The 20,893-nt window shown below is 37.4% G+C and overlaps 1 protein-coding gene across 1 annotated transcript; it reads right to left on the bottom strand.

The window, feature by feature from the left end:
• Nucleotides 1-1,386: 1,386 nt before the first annotated feature.
• Nucleotides 1,387-20,661, bottom strand: KCNS3 (potassium voltage-gated channel modifier subfamily S member 3). The gene is made up of 2 exons (XM_049784862.1): nucleotides 20,480-20,661; nucleotides 1,387-3,386 (listed from the first exon to the last, which is right to left on the bottom strand). The coding sequence occupies exon 2, from the start codon at nucleotides 3,331-3,333 to the stop codon at nucleotides 1,861-1,863; it is 1,473 nt and encodes a 490-aa protein (XP_049640819.1). The 5' UTR covers nucleotides 3,334-3,386; nucleotides 20,480-20,661; the 3' UTR covers nucleotides 1,387-1,860.
• Nucleotides 20,662-20,893: the final 232 nt, after the last annotated feature.

Here is a 20,893-nt window from a genome sequence, read left to right as displayed (position 1 = left end):
TGGTAATGTACTTACCCCATGGTGTATTGTTATTATTACAGCTGTTTATGTTATTACTGTTATTACTATGAGCATCCCTATCACTACATGAGCAGTCTTTGATTGCTTTGCCAATAAAAACATCTCTAATAAAACCAGATATTCAATCCTATCGCTATGATTCAAAATTACAATTATGCCAACATCAAGGGCATTTATGGGGAAAAATTCTCTTAGTAGGCAATAACTGGCCCATTCGATCATAATAAAACTTCCCATTTTAAAGAGACTATTATAGGGGGGTAGAGTGATAGTACCACAAGTAGGACTTTTGTCCTTCTTAAGGTTGACCCAAATTTGATCCATGGCAGCTCCAGCATCTCCAAGAGTGGTCCCTGAGGGCAGAACCAGAAGTAAGCTCTGAACCCCACCATGTATGGCTCCAGAAACAAACAAAAATTAAAATAAATAAGTGACTATAAAACCTGATCTATTAGTTCCATATCAAAAATCATGAAAATGTTTAGAGGATGAATTTAGAGTGACCCTTAACAGACAACTCAACACATAATGTTCTTTCAAAAAAGTACATCTACATATACAAAAGGTTGGATACTACATCTCTGAAGCTCTTCCATTCAAAGTATCTTGGAGAAAGATCCCAAGCTGAAAGCATGAGTTAGGGTTTCACTAATCACCAATTTAGACTTTCACCTACTTTTCTCTGTAGATAGAATTGTTCACCTGGTTTCTCTGCTCTGGAAATGAATGTGCACATCTTTTTTTTTTTTTTTTCAGTGTAAAAGGTTTCTACATAAGATTCAGGCATTACTGTAGCCAAAGCTATTTTTAAATGTTAGCTCATTTTATAACTGCTATCACTGCTTTTTTAGAACTGATTTCAATTTCACTGCTCTGGTCATAATGAATCACAGCTGTGTTTGTACCACCCACCTCCTTTCTTCCATTCACTGAATGTTTCTGTCTAGGCATGTGTACATTTACTCTGCTCTGGATCATTTTTAGGTGATGAGGTTTATCACCTGAAATTTTCTATCTTAAGAGCAGTAGAAATGATGAAGCAGAAAACCAAAACTAAAACGATCTATATGAGTATATGGATTCATTCATTCATGTCAGTTGGAGTATTTCCTAAACATGCGTGTGTTTAAACATTTCATAATGGACATTGTGGCTTAATCATAAACCTAATCTTTTAAATTGTCATCTACTTTTGAGTCTACAGAACGTAAGAACTAGCACCCTGGTAGTACATATCCAGAAGTCAAAACCACTGCAAAGGTCTCTCAATTCTACAAAGGAATAAAGCATTTCTCTTCTGGACAAGTTTGAACAGATTAAAATGCAGGAACTAGACATAAAAGCATACAACCAAAGTCTCTATAATGAATTAGGCAATTTATTAGGCTCCTAATTTCCATGCCTAGAATGTCAACATGGATTTTTTTACATGCATAGTCTCATTTCGTAGCTCTTACATGCATGTAGTCTTCAATCAGCTGGGCCTTTGATTTCTACTTGCCAGTAAATTACAATTAGCTCAATGTGAGTAAATGACAAACACAGAATGACACATAAGCTGTAGCAGCAAATTCCACCCAATATCATTGGCTTGTTTTCCCTAAAATCATAATTGCAACTCTCTTGTAAAAAATAAATTTTGGAGCGAGGCATTTCATTGACCTCACTGAGAAAAATAAAGGCAATTCTATCAGTTTTTGGAGCAATGAATGTCCAACTATGGCTGAAAGGTACACCCTGAGAATTAAATGATTTTAATGAACCCATTGAGGTTTATAATAAAGCTGTGTTAACCTAACATCAAGAAGAGACACAAGATACAGGCACAAACGTTTTTGCTCATTTTGCTGTGCAATTCTCCAAGGATGCCATATTATAAACATCCTCTTCTTGGATGCTGGAAGCATCTGTGGAATTGGGATCGCTGACCACGATTCCCACAGAAGATAGACTGGTAATGAAGGCATGCATCCGTTGAGCATAAATGTCCCGGATATTAAAGTAAGGTAGCTCATGACACTTCTCTGGTGCGTCCTCACTACACTGGTCCACGTCAATATCTTTTTGCTTCTGATAGTACTTGGAAAACTTGTTGAAGATAATGGTGATGGGAAGGGCAACCACCAAGATGCCACAGATGATGCATGTGCTGGCAATAAGCTTTCCAGCCAAAGTGATTGGATGGGTGTCCCCATAACCCACAGTTGTCATACTGATGGTGGCCCACCACCAGCAGATAGGGATGCTGGTGAGGCTGGAGGAGAGCTCATCTTTCTCCACCGAATAGATAAGCACAGAAAAGATGGAAATGCCCACAGACAGGAAGAGAAGCAACAGACCAACTTCATGGTAGCTGTGTCTCAGCGTGGCACCCAGCGACCGAAGTCCCACAGAATGCCGGGCAAGCTTGAGGATTCGGAAAATCCTCATCAGCCTGAGGATCTGAACCACCTTGCCCATGTTCTCAATGTCCTCACTCTCCTCTTCCTTGGTATCCACAGCCAAGGTGGCATAGAAGGGAATGATGGAGACAAAATCGATTATGTTCAGTGGGTTTTTCCAAAATTTCTTCTGACAGGGAGCAGCCACCAGGCGGATGGCCAGCTCACCGGTGAACCACGTGATGCAGGCAATCTCCACCCCTTCTAGCACGGGGTCATCCACCTCTCCATCCTCATTCTGGAACTCGGCCATGCTGTGCACACACATGGCCACGATAGAAGCCAGCACCACGCTCAAGGAGGAGATGGCAATGAGCTTGGCTGAAAGGCAGTACCCTGGGTTTTCCATAAGAATCCAGATTTTCTTCCTGAACTGGCCAAATCGCAGCTTGTCAAACTTCTCCAGCTCCTTCTCGAATAGGGAGGACTCTTCAAAGGAGGAATCAGAACTCACATCCAGGCTCTTCTGGTCCCAGTCTTTGTCATGGTTCTCCTCCTTGCGCTCCTGATAGCGATTGCTGCAGCAGGAGTCGATGAAGAGCTCGTTGATGCCCCAGTACTCAATCTCCTGGCAGAAGGAGAACACACACAGCTCTTCCATGACATGCAACTTGCCTGTGTAATAGAAATTCAAAACATATCTGAACAGGGAGGGGTTCCGATCAAAGTAGTATTCCTTATCAGCCACGCTGTAGTCATCACACAGCTCCAGGATGGCCTCTTCCGAGTGGCACATGAGCAGCTTGCCAAGCCTCGTGTGCGGAAAACGCAGGAGGGTGCTCTGGTCCACGGACTGCTTAAAGCCCCCCACGTTCAAGTTGATAAGTTCCTCATCTGGTCCAGGGCGATGGAAAAATTCACCAAACACCATGGTGGAGACAGGCAGCAGAGAGCTGGCTGGGAAGGGAGATTCGGAAGTTCATTCTGTACACAGAAAGAGCACAAGATAATGGGTGTTAGCATTCAGTCCCAGTGTACCCTATCAGCTTAGCCTCAATCTGCTTTTTCAGAAAGATGAGCTATATTATAAGAAAAAAAATGGTGGGCCAGAGTGGTAGTGCAATGGTTAGGGCACTTGCCATGCTTGCATCCCTGACACCCCATATGATCCCTACTTCCACCTGCTAAGCACTGCCAGGAGTGTGTTTTCAGTGTAGAGCTAGGAATAAGCCCTGAATTCTGCTGGGTGTGGCCCAACCACTCTCTTACCCACTAAAAAGTAAAAAAGCAAAGAATGAAATTTAAAAAAATCAGTTTTGGGGTCAGGGAAATAGTAGAATAGGTAAAGTGTGTGCCTTGCATGTTATCAACCCAGATTCAGTTCCCAGCACATGATATAATCCCCTAAAGTCCTCCAAAAGTGACCCCTGAGCACAGAGCCAAAAGTATGTCTGAGCACAGACAGATGCCCCCCCCAAAGAAAAGAATTAAAAAAAAATACTATAATTAGCCAAAGGCATCAAAATTGAAGAGCTTGTCTACAGAAATTAGCTTAAGGTGAGGTATGAGTGTTTTAGAAGGGATCTTTGGGTCATAAGTGGAGTATTCTGGTGGTGGGTGTGATGGTGAAAAATGCCTACATGAAATTAAAATTAACAGTATTGTAAACCATGGTACAATAATAAATGGTAAATTTGTTAAATATTAAATTTATTTATTTAAATGTATTTAAACGTATTAAGTACATTGAACAGTATTGTAAACCGTGCTATAATAGTAAATGGTACATTAAATGAGAAAAATAAATATGTATATGGTAAATTTTTATCATTTGTCTTTGGTTTTGAAAGGGTCATCCCTGGTAAGTCTTGGTAGAGAATGAGGTTCTAGGACTGAACCATAGTTAATGGCACATGGGCATGCTATTTGCCCCTTTACTCTTTCTCTGGATCCCTTTTATCCATTCAACCTCAAGAAAATTAAGTGGTACAAAATAGTTTGGACTCTCATGGTGACCACAGAGAGGCAGCATTACAAGTATATGGCATCAATAGTACCATCATTTATGATGCCTCAATAAACCTTATTTAAAAGAAAAAAAGTTAAAAGTAAAAAAATTTTAAAGGACAGGTCCTTATAGAAAACTTGCTACAATGAAGGGACAGCGGTTAGGTAAGAGAAGGGACCACTATGACAATAAGAGTGGGAATCAATCACTGTAGACAAAAAATTGTGCTGACAAGAGGTAAAATGATATGCATGATACCCTTTCAGTATTGTAAACAGTAACAGAATTGCAATCCACAGTGCTTAAAAGGAAAAAAGAAAAGTGTCTGTCATAGAGTCGGGCTGGGGAGGAGGGAAACGGGGGATATTGATGGAGGGAAGTGGGCACTGGTGAAGGGATGGGTGCTCAAACATTGTACGATTGAAAATCGATCATGAACAACTTTGTAACTATCTCAAAGCGATTCAATAAACATAAAACATTAATTTAAAAATTAGTTTGCTTGTTTTGCAAAAACTGGAGTTTGCAGACATGCAGTCCTGTCAGCAGGAATGTAAATTGGTTGTGCCATTGTCAGTGACAGTGCATAGCTTTCTCAAATATTTAAAACTAAAATTTTACACGATGTCGTGATCTTAAGTCTGCTTATTTACCCAAAAACTAAAGCATTAAACCAAAGAAACATAGACCCACCTCCATTTCATCTTAGCACTATTCATACTAGCCAAGATTTGGAAACAAACTCAGTTTTCACCAGCAATCAGACAAAGAAGTTGTGGTATATTTACACAATGGAATATTTTGCAGCTAAAAATAAACTAGATAAAAAAAGAACTATTTTAAATGAGGAAAAATAAAAACTCTACAACTTTATTAATATGTGGATAAAGAAACAAAATAAACAAACAAATGAAACATGATGAAAATAAACTCCTAAACAATAAAAACAAAATCAAGTTTGCCCGAAAAGAAAGAAAAGAGACGGTGGAAGTAAATCAGGTTAAAGGAGTGAATTCTGTGATAGTAAAAGAAAATTATAATATTTGTTGAAAGCATAATGTTATATATACAGATGTTGATCATAATGATAAAGTATGGGGGCCGGAGAGATAGCATGGAGGTAGGGCATTTGCCTTGCAATCAGAAGGTCGGTGGTTCGAATCCCGGCATCCCATATAGTCCCCTGGGCCTGCCAGGGGCGATTTCTGATCATAGAGCCAGGAGTAAACCCTGAGGGCTGCCGGGTGTGATCCAAAAACCAAAAAAAAAAAAAAAAATCCATAATGATAAAATATATAATATATATTTATATTTTATATATTTAAATATATATTACTCTAAATCAATGTCACTTTAAAAACTAGCTTATTATAACTGGGATTCATAGATTCTGTTCTTCAGGGGGCTACACCAAGCTGGGGTCAGGATTTATTACTGGTTCTATGTTCAGGAATCACTCCTGAAAGCCTTGGGGTACCACATAGGGTGCCAGGAATTGAACCCATGTCAGTCATGTGCAAGACAAGCACATAACCTGCTGTACTTTGTCCCAGATATTTATTATTATTATTATTATTATTAAATCATCATGAGACACTGAGTTAAAAATTTGTTAATGGTTGAGTTTCATTACAAAATGCTCTTAAATCCAAACCTTCACCAATGTTCATTTCACTCACCCAATTTCCCCAGTTTCTGTTCTGGTCCCATCCCCACCCCAGCCTGCTTCTATGACTGACTTTCCTTCTCACTCTTGCTTTTTCTCATTTTTTAAGAAAAAAATTATAAAATTCTCATGAACTGTACTCCATATTTGCATATTTACCATCCAAAATTTATCTTCCACTCTTCCCACTCCTAAAATCCAAGGCATTTTAGAGTACTTACACAGTGAATGCATCATCACCAGTCTCAACCAAGTGACCAGGCACTGAGGATGTTTAGATGAGAAAGGCCAATGTTGTCCGGATGGCATCTCTCATTTCCCTGTCCCCAAGGTGTGGATATGCATCCTCAAAACCAGTTCCTTGTCACTGATCTTCACTCTCAACCCACACATTACCAAGGGCTCAACTCAGCTCCTACAAAGGATGTAGATTTCCCTTTATGCTTCCATGTGTCCTTTCTTTGAGATCCCTATTCCCTGTTTGAAACTGTCCAATCAAGAGAATGTAATTATCTCCCTGTTCTTGAATGCCTCATATCTTAAAGATATAGTTACACTGCATGGGATGGTGTTTCAGGTACATCCACATAGGAAGAAACTGACTTGTGGAAACCTTTTTAAATTAATTACATTGTCAATTTCCTGGCACAAAGATGTTCAGTTTTACCTTTCACTCCCCTCATAGTGTCCTATACACTCCCAATCCATGATCTCCGGCTCTACATTGGCCCACCACACACAGACTTTTTCTAAAATAACACAAATCTAGACAGACTAACCTATTTTTCATAAAGAGTAACCCAATATGATGATATTTTCCCAGAGCAGATGAGCAAATAAAAGTATCAGAGAGTTCTAAATAAAATTTTTGTTGGACACTATTGGGTTCCCTGTATATATTCTGCCATGCTATCCTTCCAACACTGTAAGACCAATACATGAGAAAATGAATACTCAGAGATTTTTAGCCCAAGATCATAGGACAAAAACCAGCATTTAAATGCTAACTGGATTAACCTTAATGCTCATATCTTCCACACATTTTGTTCCTTATTATAATATAACAATTCAATCTGGGAAGAGCTCCAAAGTCCCAATAACAGAAGTAAAACTATAATCCTTATAATTACTAAAAAAGTATCAATGACTTTTGCTGGCAAAAAGCTTTCACAGCAATGATTATATACATCTCAAAGTTTAAAGGGTCAAGCAGAGATGGCCAAGTAAGAGTAAAGGACATTTCTATACTGAGAGCCAAAAGGTAAACAGAACCTTTTCTACTATTTGGAGTCTACATCATCCTATAGGCAAAACCACTAAAGGATCCTAATCAGGTCTGGAGAGAGAAATAATACAGGGGTTATGATCCTTGAGCACAAAGCCAGAGCAATCACTGATTAATGATTAGGGTGTAATCCTAATCAATAAGTGATGTGATTATTTCTATGGCTGTGTGTAATCTGACAACTATAGAGGGTTTGAGTAAAACTGGAATGCAACAGGGATGCGCTATAAAACAGGAGAGGGAAGTCCAAAAAAATGTATTCATGAAGTATAGGTACATATACAGAAGAAACGACAAATGCAAGAGAGTGTAAAATCATCCCACATGCCGTATCTTCAAGCCCAGGTGAACCAATCTGAATCAGGGTCACACAGGAAACATTCCAGACCAGGCTGAGGGTGAAACATGTGTAGTCTGGCAGTCTTCTACCTAGTATGCCACCCGTTGCCTTCCAAAACTGCCATTTTTATTGAGTACCGAGATCACCCCTGAATGGGGCAGTAAACCCACACAGGTTTACAAGCTAGACAATCTTTGTTTTGGCAAAACCAAGTTGTAAACAAACAGATACAAAGAAATCAGGAATAAACTCTATTTTAGGTAAAATAAGGTATAACTCAACAGAGAGTTTTGTTTTTGATTGAAAGACAGAAAGAAGATAACCTGTAGCAGCAAGCGGGTGGGGATGCAATTAGAGAAAGTAAAAATGGCGGAACCCTTGTTTCCAGGAAGTCCAGGCTTTTTGCAAGACAAGAAAGAGAACACACCAGAGGACACACACAGCTTTCAAGTATATCCACTAAGAAAGCTTGTGATCTAAAGTATACCTGAAGAGGGCATAAAGACTTTGCCACTTGGGTGACTGTGAAGGAATAATAGCTTTGTAAACCAAAAGCATAAAAAAATTAACTCTATTGTAACTATTGTTACCTCAACTACAATTATTTTAAGGAATACCTGAGACACCAGCACTGAATGTGTTTCCATCCAACCCAAAGCTCTAATTGGCTTGACAAACCATTGAATAAATTTGCTGATCTCTCAGAAGAACATGATTTATTCCACTGCTAATTTCTATTTTTAGTTAAATAGCTTCTGAGAAGGCACTAAAAATCAGAGCCTAAGGCTTCTTACAAATGTTTATGGAATCTCAAATCTCTGAAAATCAGCTTTATGTTCATGGCATGGATAGTAGTAAAATGTTCCAAGGAGTTAGTTTTAGCTAAGTTGTCTTTAAGACTTAACTGAATGCTATTTTTTTATGTATTCTTTGCAACTGATGGATTCTGATGAATCTCCTTGCCTATTCTAACGTCCACAATGATAGAACATTTATGATATGACCTAGATAAGTCCGTTTATAATCAGGAAGCATTTAACTGATTCCCAGTCTTCCTGCAGTCTCTTCATAAAAAAAAACCACAGTGATTAGCATAGCTGCTCTGCTATCGCTCCAGCCCCTCTCCAAAAAGCTAGTCTCAAAAGCAATACTCACCATAAAACCAAGTCGCTTTTGAGGGACTTTTAGAAAGAGAAAAAGGTGCTCTGATCTGATCAAAGGCTTTAGCTCAGAGAGCAAGATGAGATGATGAGAGTCGGGAGCCAGAGTAGTGATATTTCTTGAGCTATGTCTGATCCACAGCAAAAGCAGGAAAAGAGCTTCAACCCTTACAAACTTCAGTTAAGTTCCTTAATGTACAGTCACCATTTGCAGCATTTCTTATATTATTTGCTGCTCACTATAACCCTTGGATTTTGCACATGCAGAAACAGTATCAGAAGAGATGAATAGGACACAATGAAGCTAAAATGAATATTCAGAGACAATAGAGACAAAGGCCAAGAGGATTAGTCCATGGTAAGAAGCTTGCCACAAATAGTAGGGTAGTACAGTTAGGTCAGAGAAGGGACTACTATGACAATGATAGCTGGAAATGATCGCTCTGGACAAGAACTAGATGCTGAAAGGGGATAAAGTGATATGCATGATTAATATTGCAAACCACGGTATCTAAACGAGAGAGACAAAGAGGGAGAAAGAGAGAGAGAGAAGAAAAATGTCTGCCACAGAGGCAGGCAGGAGAGAGGTCAGAAGGAAAGGCAGGTGTTTAAGTGAAGACATTGATAGCGAAAAATGTGCCAGTGAAGGGTGTTGGACATTGTATGACTGAAACTCAACCGTGAGTAACTTTGAGACTGTGAAATAAAAAACTTATTATGAACAACCTTATAAACCATTTTTAAATAAAGTATTCTTAGAAAGAAAATATATTAGGATTAAGAATACAAACCATTGAATTGGGACAGTCAGTGGAAATTTTTTCTCTTTGTTTTCATATTGATAGTATTGTGTGCATATATTCTATATATCCATAATATCCATCTTGTATTGGGACCTTGATACTGCCCTACAAAGCTCATTTCTAATATTTTACTGCCTCAGTCCCAACCCTTACTTCCCCCCATCCTCCCATGTAGGTGCAGCTAATGACATGAAGCTCACCACATAGAATGATAAGTGCAGTTAGAGAAATAACTACACTGAAAACTATCATAACAATGTGAATGAATGAGGGAAAAAGAAAGCCTGTCTCGAGTACAGGTGTGGGTGGGGTGGGGAGTAGGTAGATCTGGGAAATTGGTGGTGGGAATCCTGCACTGGTGAAGGGGGGTGTTCTTTACATGACTGTAATCATACAACTACAATTGTATTTGTAATCATGGTGTTTAAATATAGATAATTTAAATAAAAGAATACAAACCATGCGGGGCCAGAGAGATAGCATGGAGGTAGGGAGTTTGCCTTGCATGCAGAAGGACGGTGATTTGAATCCCGGCATCCTATGTGGTCCCCTGAGCCTAGCAGGAGCGATTGCTGAATGTAGAGCCAGGAGTAACCCCTGAGCACTGCCAGATGTGAGCCAAAACAAAACAAAACAAAACAAAGGAAAAGAATACAAACCATGGTTTCTTTTGCCAAGCCTAGTGCTCTTCAGACCATGCTGGCTCACATACATAACCTGTGCTGAACAGACACAGATACTGAAAAATCATCATTCCCAGGACCCTCTATTCAGAACAGCATTTATTTCATAGCTACTGTATTTTCCGGCGTATAAGATGACTTTTGAAACAAAAAAAAAAGTCAACCGAAAATCCAGGGTCATCTTATATGCCGAGTCTATCCCAAAAAATGTCTCAATATGCTGCTAATTGAAAAGTGTCTGAATATTGCCACAAAACGAATTTTCCAACTCGATCCTGCACCCATCACTGCCAGGCTGCTTGGACCACCTCTCTAACTCAGCCAATCCAAGCAGGCTTTTTATGCATGCAAATTAGACAATTTCTGTACCGAATCTACACTGTCAAAAGCCTGCTCAGATTGGCCAGAGTCAGAGAGGAAGTCTATGACAGTAGAACCTTTGAACCTTTGCTTGTTGTAATTGGCTCACTGTGGTACATACAGTTGCAGCACAGGAACGTTCTGTCTGATACAGCGAATATAGGCCTAAACCTATGTTTTAACTGCAAAATTAGGGGGTCGTCTTATACGCCCAGTCGTTTTATAAGCCGGAAAATAGGGTACTTAGTGCTATTCAGAAAACACTTACTAGATCAAAGACTCATCTCTGTATAGTCTAATAGTATAATTTACACAGGATGGTATAAATATATGTAAATAAAAAGGTTTGTGTGTTTACATAAAGTGAATCATACACATACTAAATAAGGATACTAACCAATAATTTTAAAATTAGGTTATGCAAAGAAGAACCTTCTTATATTTGATTCTAAATACTGGGTAAAATTAAATTTTACTGCCTAAAAGTAAAGTTTTGAGTGGCTAGAGAGATAGTATAAGGGCACAGATTATAAACTTTGCATGCAGGAGGCTCAGGTTTAATCCCTGGCACTTCAAAGCCCCCCAAACAGGAGTGACTCTCAAGGTGTCATTAAAAAGAACAAAAAAATTAAAATTATATGAAAAGCAGACCTGAAGTAACATTGAGATAATTTGTGAAACAATACTTTCCATGTACATCATAGACAAGAGGGTACTATAAAGAACTATAACTGGAGGAGAGAAAATAACAACAGCAAAATAGAAAAATGGGAAAGATACAGTTTTCAAAATAAAAACGCCAATGGGGGTTGAAGCAGAAAAAAAAATGTACAATCTTGCTCATAAGAAGATAAATGCAATTTAAAACTCTACTAAAATATCGTAATTAACTTTCAACTTGTAAAATAAGATCTAAAAATTTAACTGCAGAATCTATAAACAAGTGTTTGTGGAAGTAGGGATATTCACTTATTACAAGTGACAATGCCAAACAAAGAGAACCCTTTAGAAGGGGATTTTGGCAAAATTCTGAAAAACTCAGTAGGAATTTTTCCTTTGAACCAATAGCCCCTCTTCTAGAGATCTTTCCCCAAAAGATATGCAAAATGTAAAATATTTGAAGATTGAGAGGAAAAACAAATACCCATAATGAAAATTGGCTGAATAAAATAGTATCAAGCTCCACTTATACATAGGTATGCAATGAAGTGATTTCTGTGATGTAGTAAAAATATATGCATATATATGTATACATTCACACATCCTTATGTAATGAAATAAATAAATAAGATATTTCCTTTTATGCAAAAAAGGAATGGCTATTGGTGGAAGAACTAGAAGAAGCTAGACTCTTGAGAACCATGAAAATATTTTATATAAATATGAAATCAAAAAATGAGAATCCCTAAAAATGTAAACTACCATGTCTAATTTTAGCTATAAACCTTAGATATATTATTTCACACACAGATAGCAAGTAAATGAGTGTGGTGCTGTCATTAGTAAACTCCAAGATTGTGTACAAACTAAAAGAGATGAAAATAACAAAATCAAAGAAGTTAAGTAAAAATTCACTCAGCAAAATTGTGAATATAAACTATGAAGTCGTAATTTATTTTTGGTAAAAGAAAGCTCTTATTCTCACTAAAAAAAACCTAGGTCAACAACAACAAAATTTAGTGCCTGTTATAGTGGCTCTTGGAATTTTCACCTTCAGGACTCTCCATTTGTTCTCATTTCTACCAAGTGTTAATAGTTTAGGGCTCTCAGTTCAATACCTCTTTGGGAATCACTCTGAACTAACGAGCACCACCTTGCCTAACACCCAATTCCCTCCTCAAGTCAGCTTGCAAACTTACTTCTCTGCAAGGAAGTTCTAAAAACCCAACAAACTTTTCTTAAAGTAGGCAACCCAGCACCAGAGCTCAGTTGATATTTCTGTTGCAATTTCATCACATTTCAATTGCTCCCTTTACACAACCTACTTTGTTTGCTTCCCATAGGTGATTTTCCCTAGAGTAATTTCCATCAAACCTCTGATACATAAATCTTTGTTCCACCTATTTTCTAAGGAATCCAAATAAAGTTGATATCTCAGGTGCGATATACATCCCCGTTTTGGGTAGAATGAAGAAACAAAATACAAATTCTTAATAAATAGAACCAGGGCTTGTATGAGAAATAACGGGTCCCACAGACTACCTATGCCACCTGAAAGTCAGTGAGATGTGCCGTATTTTCCAGCGTTTAAGAAGACTTTTGAAACAAAAAAGAAGTCAACCTAAAACCGGGGGTTGTCTTATATGCAGAATCTATCCCGAAAAAATGTTTTGATATGCCGCTAAACAAAAATTGTCTGAATATTGCCACAAAACGAATTTTTCCAACTCGATCCTGCACCCATCACTGCAAGGCTGCTCGGACCACCTCTCTAACTCAGCCAATCCAAACAGGCTTTTGATGCATGCAAATTAAACAATGCTCTGGACCCGAATCTACACTGTCAAAAGCCTGCTCAGACTGGCCAGAGTCAGAGAGGAAGTCTATGACAGTAGAACTTTTGGACCTTTGCTTGTAATTGGCTCACTGTGGTACATACAGTTGCAGCACAGGAACGTTCTGTCTGATACAGCGAATATAGGCCTAAACCTATGTTTTAACTACAAAATTAGGGGGTTGTCTTATACTCCCAGTTGTCTTATACATGGGAAAATACGGTATACAAAGAAAGTTATTTAAAAGATGCAGGGCCAGGAGGAAGAGTGATAGCACAGTAATAAGACATTTGCCTTGCACATGGCCAAACTGGAAGGACCAAGGTTTGATTCCTGGCATCTCATATGGTCCCCTGTGCCTGCTTGAGGACACACTCATAGAAATAATATATATATCATTAAAAGAAAAAAAAGTATCTCCAGTGAACTGAAACACACCAGTGCAATTAAATATTTCTAAAATGATGTTTTAAAGGAAAAGAGTAAAAAATTGTTTCTCTTTGAATGATACTGAAATATCAATTATACCAACTTGTTATTTCGGAATATAAAAAAAGAAAAAAGAAAAATCCTGTAAGAATTACATCTTAGGAGAACCAAAATTAGTTACTAAGGGTAATTTTTACTATAAAAATTAAAATATGCGGGGCCCGGAGAGATAGCACAGCGGCATTTGCCTTGCAAGCAGCCAATCCAGGACCAAAGGTGGCTGGTTCGAATCCCGGTGTCCCATATGGTCCCCCGTGCCTGCCAGGAGCTATTTCTGAGCAGACAGCCAGGAGTAACCCCTGAGCAACGCTGGGTGTGGCCCAAAAACCAAAAAAAAAAAATTAAAATATGCTACAATAGTCAGCAGTGGTACCAGAAGCATTAAAAGTGGGACACTGCAAAATATATATTCAAATTAAAAATATAAACATTTTGAAAGTAAAAGAATGAAGATAGTGCAAAAGAGCAGAAGTAGTCAGACAGCATAAGAATGACAGATATGATCCTGCTACGTACCTAAAATATTACTGTGAGAGATTTGTAAGTCACTTTGGTCACAATAAAAATTATAAAAAAAAAAAGAAAGAGTGATTGTACCACCCAGAACAGAACAGAAGTCTTCCAAACACGACAAAAGACCACCAGGAGAGTAAATGATCCTGAACAGAGTCTATAGTTGATCCCATGACAATATACTCCAAGGACGGAGAAACCCATAACTCTTAGGCCAAGTGAATTCCTTTTCGAATGACCCCAATATTTACTGTGCCAGGGCAGGAGGAAAAAAAAAAGCACAAAACATTGTTTATTTTTTATATATTATTTTTTACCTTCATTTATTATTATTATTTTTTTTACTTACCTAACTATTTTTGGTCGATTTCTCTGTTTGGGTGTGGTTATTGAAGCTGTTGTCCCCAGTTATACCTAGTTTTTTCTCTTCTTTTCTTTTCTTTCTTTATGGGCTATGTCATGTTTCTTATCTCAAGACCATGGCAAGTTGTTTTGTTTTGTTTTGTTTTGTGCGTGTGTGGTGCTTACCATTATTGTTGGAGTCCTCACTGGATACTGGACACTTTTTTTTTTTGTACTGATGGAATGTTTCATTTTCTTTTTTCTCCTTCACCCCTCAAATAAATAAGAGCCTCTAGAAGGACTCTGCCCACTTTCGGAGTATTAGACTTTTACCCCAGTTTACTACTTTTCTCTTCTTCAAACCAAATCACGCAAATTTAACTAGCTAGGCCTGCCTCCCAGTTAGAGGGGGAAATTAGGGAGGCACCTAGACCAATCAGATGCAAGACTACTATGTAGTAGGATAGGTACATAGGGGACCACATATTCTAGCAGCCCTGGGGGTGAGGGAAGAGGATACGGGAGATAGGACAAAAACGGAGGTGTAGGGAGGACAATTTGGTGATGGGAATCCCCCCTGATGTTATGTAAATATTTAACTAAAATATTATTGTCAACAACATGTAAACCACTATGATCAAAATAAAAATTATATTTAAAAAAAGAAAGAAATGTACAAAAAAAGAATTACAGATATGTCTGTAAATAAAGTCTGAAAATATATTCTTATTTATTAGTAGATGACAAGATCATGCATAGAGAAAATCCTACAAAATCTACACAGCCACAAAAATCTTGATATAAAATCAGTATATAAAATAGTGTCTGTTATCTAGCAAGTGAGAAAACGCAAATATAAAACAAAGAAAGGAATCCTATTTTAATAGTATTGAAAGGATATTATATAAAAATAACTTTAACAAAAGTAGTGCATGCTTCCACAGTGAAAATTATGAAATACTGGTGAAAATTTACAGTAAAAAATAATGGAAGAAATATCCTGTTTATGAACTAGAAGATTTATTATTGTTAATATAGCAATAATCCCAAACTTAAGCAATAATTCAACACAATCCCTATAAAATATTAACAGCTCTTTTTTCCATAAATGAATGAGCTAATTCTAAAATTTACATGAAAAAGCAGGGTCTTCAGAATAATCAGACTTGAATTGAATTGAATTGAAAACAGAGTTGAAAATAAAATAAAGTTGAAAACCCTTTGAAATATTTTGTGACTTCAAAACTTGTTACAAAGGTACAGTAATCAAGACAGGGTGGTATTGACAAAGAATAGAAAAGCAGATCAAAAGAACAGAATCAAGCATTCAGAAATAAGCTCTATGAACAATATATTATCAATAAATAAGTGTCAAGATTACAAAAGGAAAAAAATATGTGATAAATGATGTTGGCATAAATGAATAACCTTATGCAGAAAAATGAAACTCGATTCCTTCTTTACGGTGCTTGACAAAAGTTATCATTACAAATATAAATCAGGGGCCAGAGCTATAGCACAGCAGTAGGGCATTTGCCTTGCACAGGGGCTGACCCAGGACAGACCTGGGTTCAATCTGGCATCCCATATGGTCCCCTGAGCTAGAAGTGATTTCTGAGCATATAACCAAGAGCAAACCCTGAGTGTCACCAGTTGTGGCCCACAAACCAAAAATACACACACACACACACAAACACACACACACATATATATGTATGTATATATATATATATATAATTACAATAAGATATCCCTTTATATGATTAGAATGGCTATATCATAAAGTAGTAATAATAATATAAGAGTTATATTTAGCATACTGAGATAAGATAAAGGGAAACATGCATTATTATGGTAGTAATAGAAAATGCAACAATTTTGAAAAGCAATTTAGACTCATTTTAGAATTACCATATGATACAATAATTATATGTGGAAGGATGATGGTTCGAATCCCGGCATCCCATATGGTCCCCCGAGCCTGCCAGGGGCAATTTCTGAGTATAGAGCCAGGAGTAATCCCTGAGCACTGCCGGTGTGACCCAAACAAACAAACAAACAAAAAGATAAAAATAATATATATAAAAATAATGCAGTAATAAATATTTACTTAATGCTTTTTTGGGGTCAAGCATTGCAGAAAGTGCTAAATCTGAACTGTTTACTCTTAATTCCCATTTGTGCAGTACTGTACTCTACAGACAATAAGCATGTATGAATAGATTGAAGGAATGTGAATAAAAGTTTGCAGTGAATTCTCAAACAGTCCTAAGTGGTAGATTATATGCCTCCATGTTACAAATAGTAAACCGTGAGACTCAGAGTTCGACCAATATTATCTACTTTTTATGGTACAGATAGTTCCCACTATATTCAAGTGAAAAGAGTCTCATGTTTCACTTGAAATTATAAATTAGAAATTATTAAACCATGAAGAAAACAGAGACAAACTAAAAGCTAGGCTTAGGGTAAATCATGCACCAAATTATGAAAGAAACTGAATAGTTCTTGAAGGAAATTAAAAATGCTATTCCAATGAACACATGGATCATAAGAACATTAGAGTGACAAGTATAATTGCTTTTCTGCTGACATGGAGAATTTTAGTGAGCTAGCAAGAATATCAGACCAGCTACAGCATTCCCTTAAGTCAAAACCTGGCCCAGAGCAAGATCCCAACTCTCAGCCATTTTATGAAAGTCGACAAACGTGAGGCTGTGGCAAGAGAACAGTCTGAGGCCAGAAGAGGCTATTTCACAAAGCTTAAGAAAAGAAACTCATTCCATAACACAAAAGCAAAAGTTAACACAAGTGACTCCTGATATTGAAGCTGCAAGCAAGTAATCAATTCAGAATATCTAACTAAGATAATAAATCAAAGTAATTACAATAGACAACAGGTTTTCAATATAGAGGAATCAGTCTTGTCTTGAAAGAAACATAATCTAGAACTTTGAAAGTTAGAAGTTAATACAAAGCTTCAAAGCTTCAAAGGACAGACATGTTCAGTCCTTTACTGGGGGGGGGCTTCAATTGCAGTCAATATTCATGTGCCATTCCTCAAAGATATACAGATGCCCAAATGATATATGAAAGGTGTCCTTTATCACTAATCAAGGAAATACAAATTAAAATGAAAATGAGGTATCAGCTGACACTACATCAATAAGACTGGAAAGACTCAGTGGTGGATTGGGATATGGTAAAAATGAATGCTCATTCATTGTTGGGAAAAGATGTCCTCTTCATACTCTATGGAAAAGTTTATGGAGACTCAAAATAAAAATCAAAGATCAAGTTTCCATCTGACCCAGCAATTCCACTTTTTGGCATATATCCCCAAGAATACAAAAACAGTAATTTGAAAAAAAAATTGAATGTCTATGTTCATTGTAGTACTATACACAGTAGTCAAAATCTGCAAACAACCTAAGTGCTCAAGAACAGATGACTGGATACAGAAATCATAGAACAATATAAACAAATCACTTTCACCTGCAAAAGAAACATTGGTCAAATTGAAACCTGAAGAGGGTCCCTATCCTAGACACTACATCTCAGGGTCAGTGTAAAGGCACTTTCCTGATTAGTTTCCTATCTCAAAGTTAAGATAGTTCCCTATCTTAAAGAATTGGTCCTCAGTAGGAAGTTGAATAGTTGATGTGAACAGATCCTGAGAATCTGTCTATGGAACTGAGTTTGCTAAGTGAAAAGTGGGATGGGACCTAGAGACAGCGATAAAGAGATGCCAATACTCTGGTGGTGGGTGAAGTGCAGCAAGAAGATACTTCTGAAACAGTACTACTGTTTTGTAATTACAATATTGTAAATATAGTATTGTAAATCACTATGTGACCATTAATGTCCAAGCATAACCTTCTCTTAGTAAAATGTTTCTAATCCACTGAAGGCTCAGTGATAGTGGTTAGTGGTTATCAATAAACTATTTTTAATTAAGGTATGTGCATGATTTTTTAGACACTGTGTTACTTCGCACCCAGTAAACTACAGTATACCATAAATATAATTTGCTTTATTGCTGTGGACTGGAACCCAATCTACATTATCTCCAAGGCACACCTGTACTTTTTGGTAGGGGACCTGCATGCATATTAACATGCCAAATACTACAATGGGTCTCTAGTTATCTGTAAAACAAAAATAGATGTGGCCTCAAGACCAAAAAATAAAAATCCTATATTTTATTTCTCCTCTTCAAAAAGATTTTAGGATCTCAACCCTCCTGTCTACTATCAACCCAAATATTTCACAGTGAGGATGTGACAACTATATTTGACCACCTTGTGCCTCCTGTTGTTCTGTAAGATTGGAAAGAAAGACAAAAATGTCCAAAATTCAAGATATTCACTGGTAGCTTAAAAGTGAAACTGCATTGATCCTCTTCTTTTCATAGAGCCTTTTTCAAAGCCATTAACCTCTTACCTCTCTCTTTGCTCCATGCTCTCAAAGTCACTTTTCTAAAATACTCTCAAGACTGTGTCTTTTCAAGGCTGACACATACAAATACACAGTGAGTTGTGAGTGGCTTTGATACTGCATTTGATTTGTTCAGAAAAGCAACAAAAGTATAATAAATATACAACTTTTTCAAAATCAATTTCATACAACTAAATGAAACCCTAGATGCCTTTTTGTTCCTTACCACTTATCCAAAACCTACTTAGGCCTTTCATCAACAGAGGCCAGGGAGACATGTTCATCATTAATACCATCATATTTTAAGGCTTTTTTAAATATGCAATCTATTCTATTACATTTCAAAGAAAAATGAGGATGTAGCTCAGTGTTAGCACACTTGCCTTTCATGCATAGATTTGGGTTTGATCCAAAGTACTAAGGAAAAAAAGGCTTTAATTTAAATCTAAACTTAAAAGAGTATCAGCCACATTTTTTAATAGGTAGGTCATACTAAGCTTTATTATGGCTATGCCATGTGAAACTATTCCAAATAAAAACAAACAGAGATGAATAGAATTGAAAAATCTAAATACAATCCATACCATTAGCTTATGCACCTAAAAAACAAGCATATGAGGTAGAAAAGATTAAAAATCACTTCAAGGTTAGAGAACAGAGTTTGATTTAAAAAAAAAACACATCAATGGCACAAGAGTCCTCTCTGATCATGGATTTGGAACAGTGATACTGGTGGCCCTTCAAGAATTATGCCTTGGAGTCGGAGAGATAGCACAGCACTAGGGCATTTGCCTTGCAAGCAGCTGATCCAGAATGGACTGTGGTTTGTGTTCCAGCATATCATCTGGTCCCCCCAAGCCTGCCAGGAGCGATTTCTAAGTGCAGAAACAGGAGTAAACTCTGAGCACTGACGGGTGAGACCCAAAAACAAACAAACAACAACAAAAAAAAACCATGGCTTTATAAAGGCTTAAGATTATTAGGCAATTGGGAGGCCTATATACAGAGTCCAGAATATATAAATCAATAGTCTTCTGAATCTGCGTTTTTGATTTCTAAGATTCTAAACTTCTTAGGAATCCTGAGGCTCCTACAGGAGTGATTCTCTCTAGCTCAATGCCTTTGAGCTAATTACTGCTCAGAATAAAAAATAAAAGATACTTTTATCTAGAAGAATTAAGAAAAGTTCTTCGTGCTTGTCAAAGACCAAGCAGACTAGGGATATGGTAAAATGAAATGCCTCCAATGGTCAAATAAGCAAATTCATCAAATGAAGTTCATGATTGGCTCACTGTATCCCCCATACAAAATTCCAATCAAATCCTTCCAGGCTATAGCTTTCCTTTTCCCCTATACTCAGTAGCCCCATCTGTCCAGTGGATTTTACCAACAGAAGAGTCTCTATGTTGTCTGAACTTCATTGTTTTTTACTACAACATAAGTTTGTTCTCTCCTTTCTTTGATCAAGCCTGGAAAATATCAGAGGCAGCTCTTACCCATGTGGAGTGGATGTCACACACTCTGCCCTCATCCTGCTCGGTGGAAGGTCCATCATCATCCAAGAAGCTCCACCCTTCGTCTGGAGGGATGTGGGGTGCACATAGGTATGTAGTGGCCAACAAAAAGAGAAGGTTGCTGTTCTCTGGTTACACCCTTCAAAGAGATCTCAGAAAATCACTTTCACCTGCAAAAGAAACATTGGTCAGATTGAACCCCAGAGAGGGTCCTCATCCTAGACACTGCATCTCAGGGTCAGTGCAAGGCACTTTCCTGATTAGTTCCCTATCTTAAAGCACCAGGATACAGAGATGGGGGAAAATTGCAATAAAACTCAGAATTCACAATGATCTCTGGGGTTTGTGATTACTTGGGGGCTACACCCAGCATTGTTCAGGGAATACTTCTGACTC

This window comes from Suncus etruscus, chromosome 12 (assembly GCF_024139225.1).
Source record: "Suncus etruscus isolate mSunEtr1 chromosome 12, mSunEtr1.pri.cur, whole genome shotgun sequence".
Taxonomy (NCBI): Eukaryota; Metazoa; Chordata; class Mammalia; order Eulipotyphla; family Soricidae; genus Suncus; species Suncus etruscus.
The sequence above is the reverse complement of the archived record's forward strand: the minus strand, read 5'-3'. Positions and strand labels throughout refer to the sequence as shown.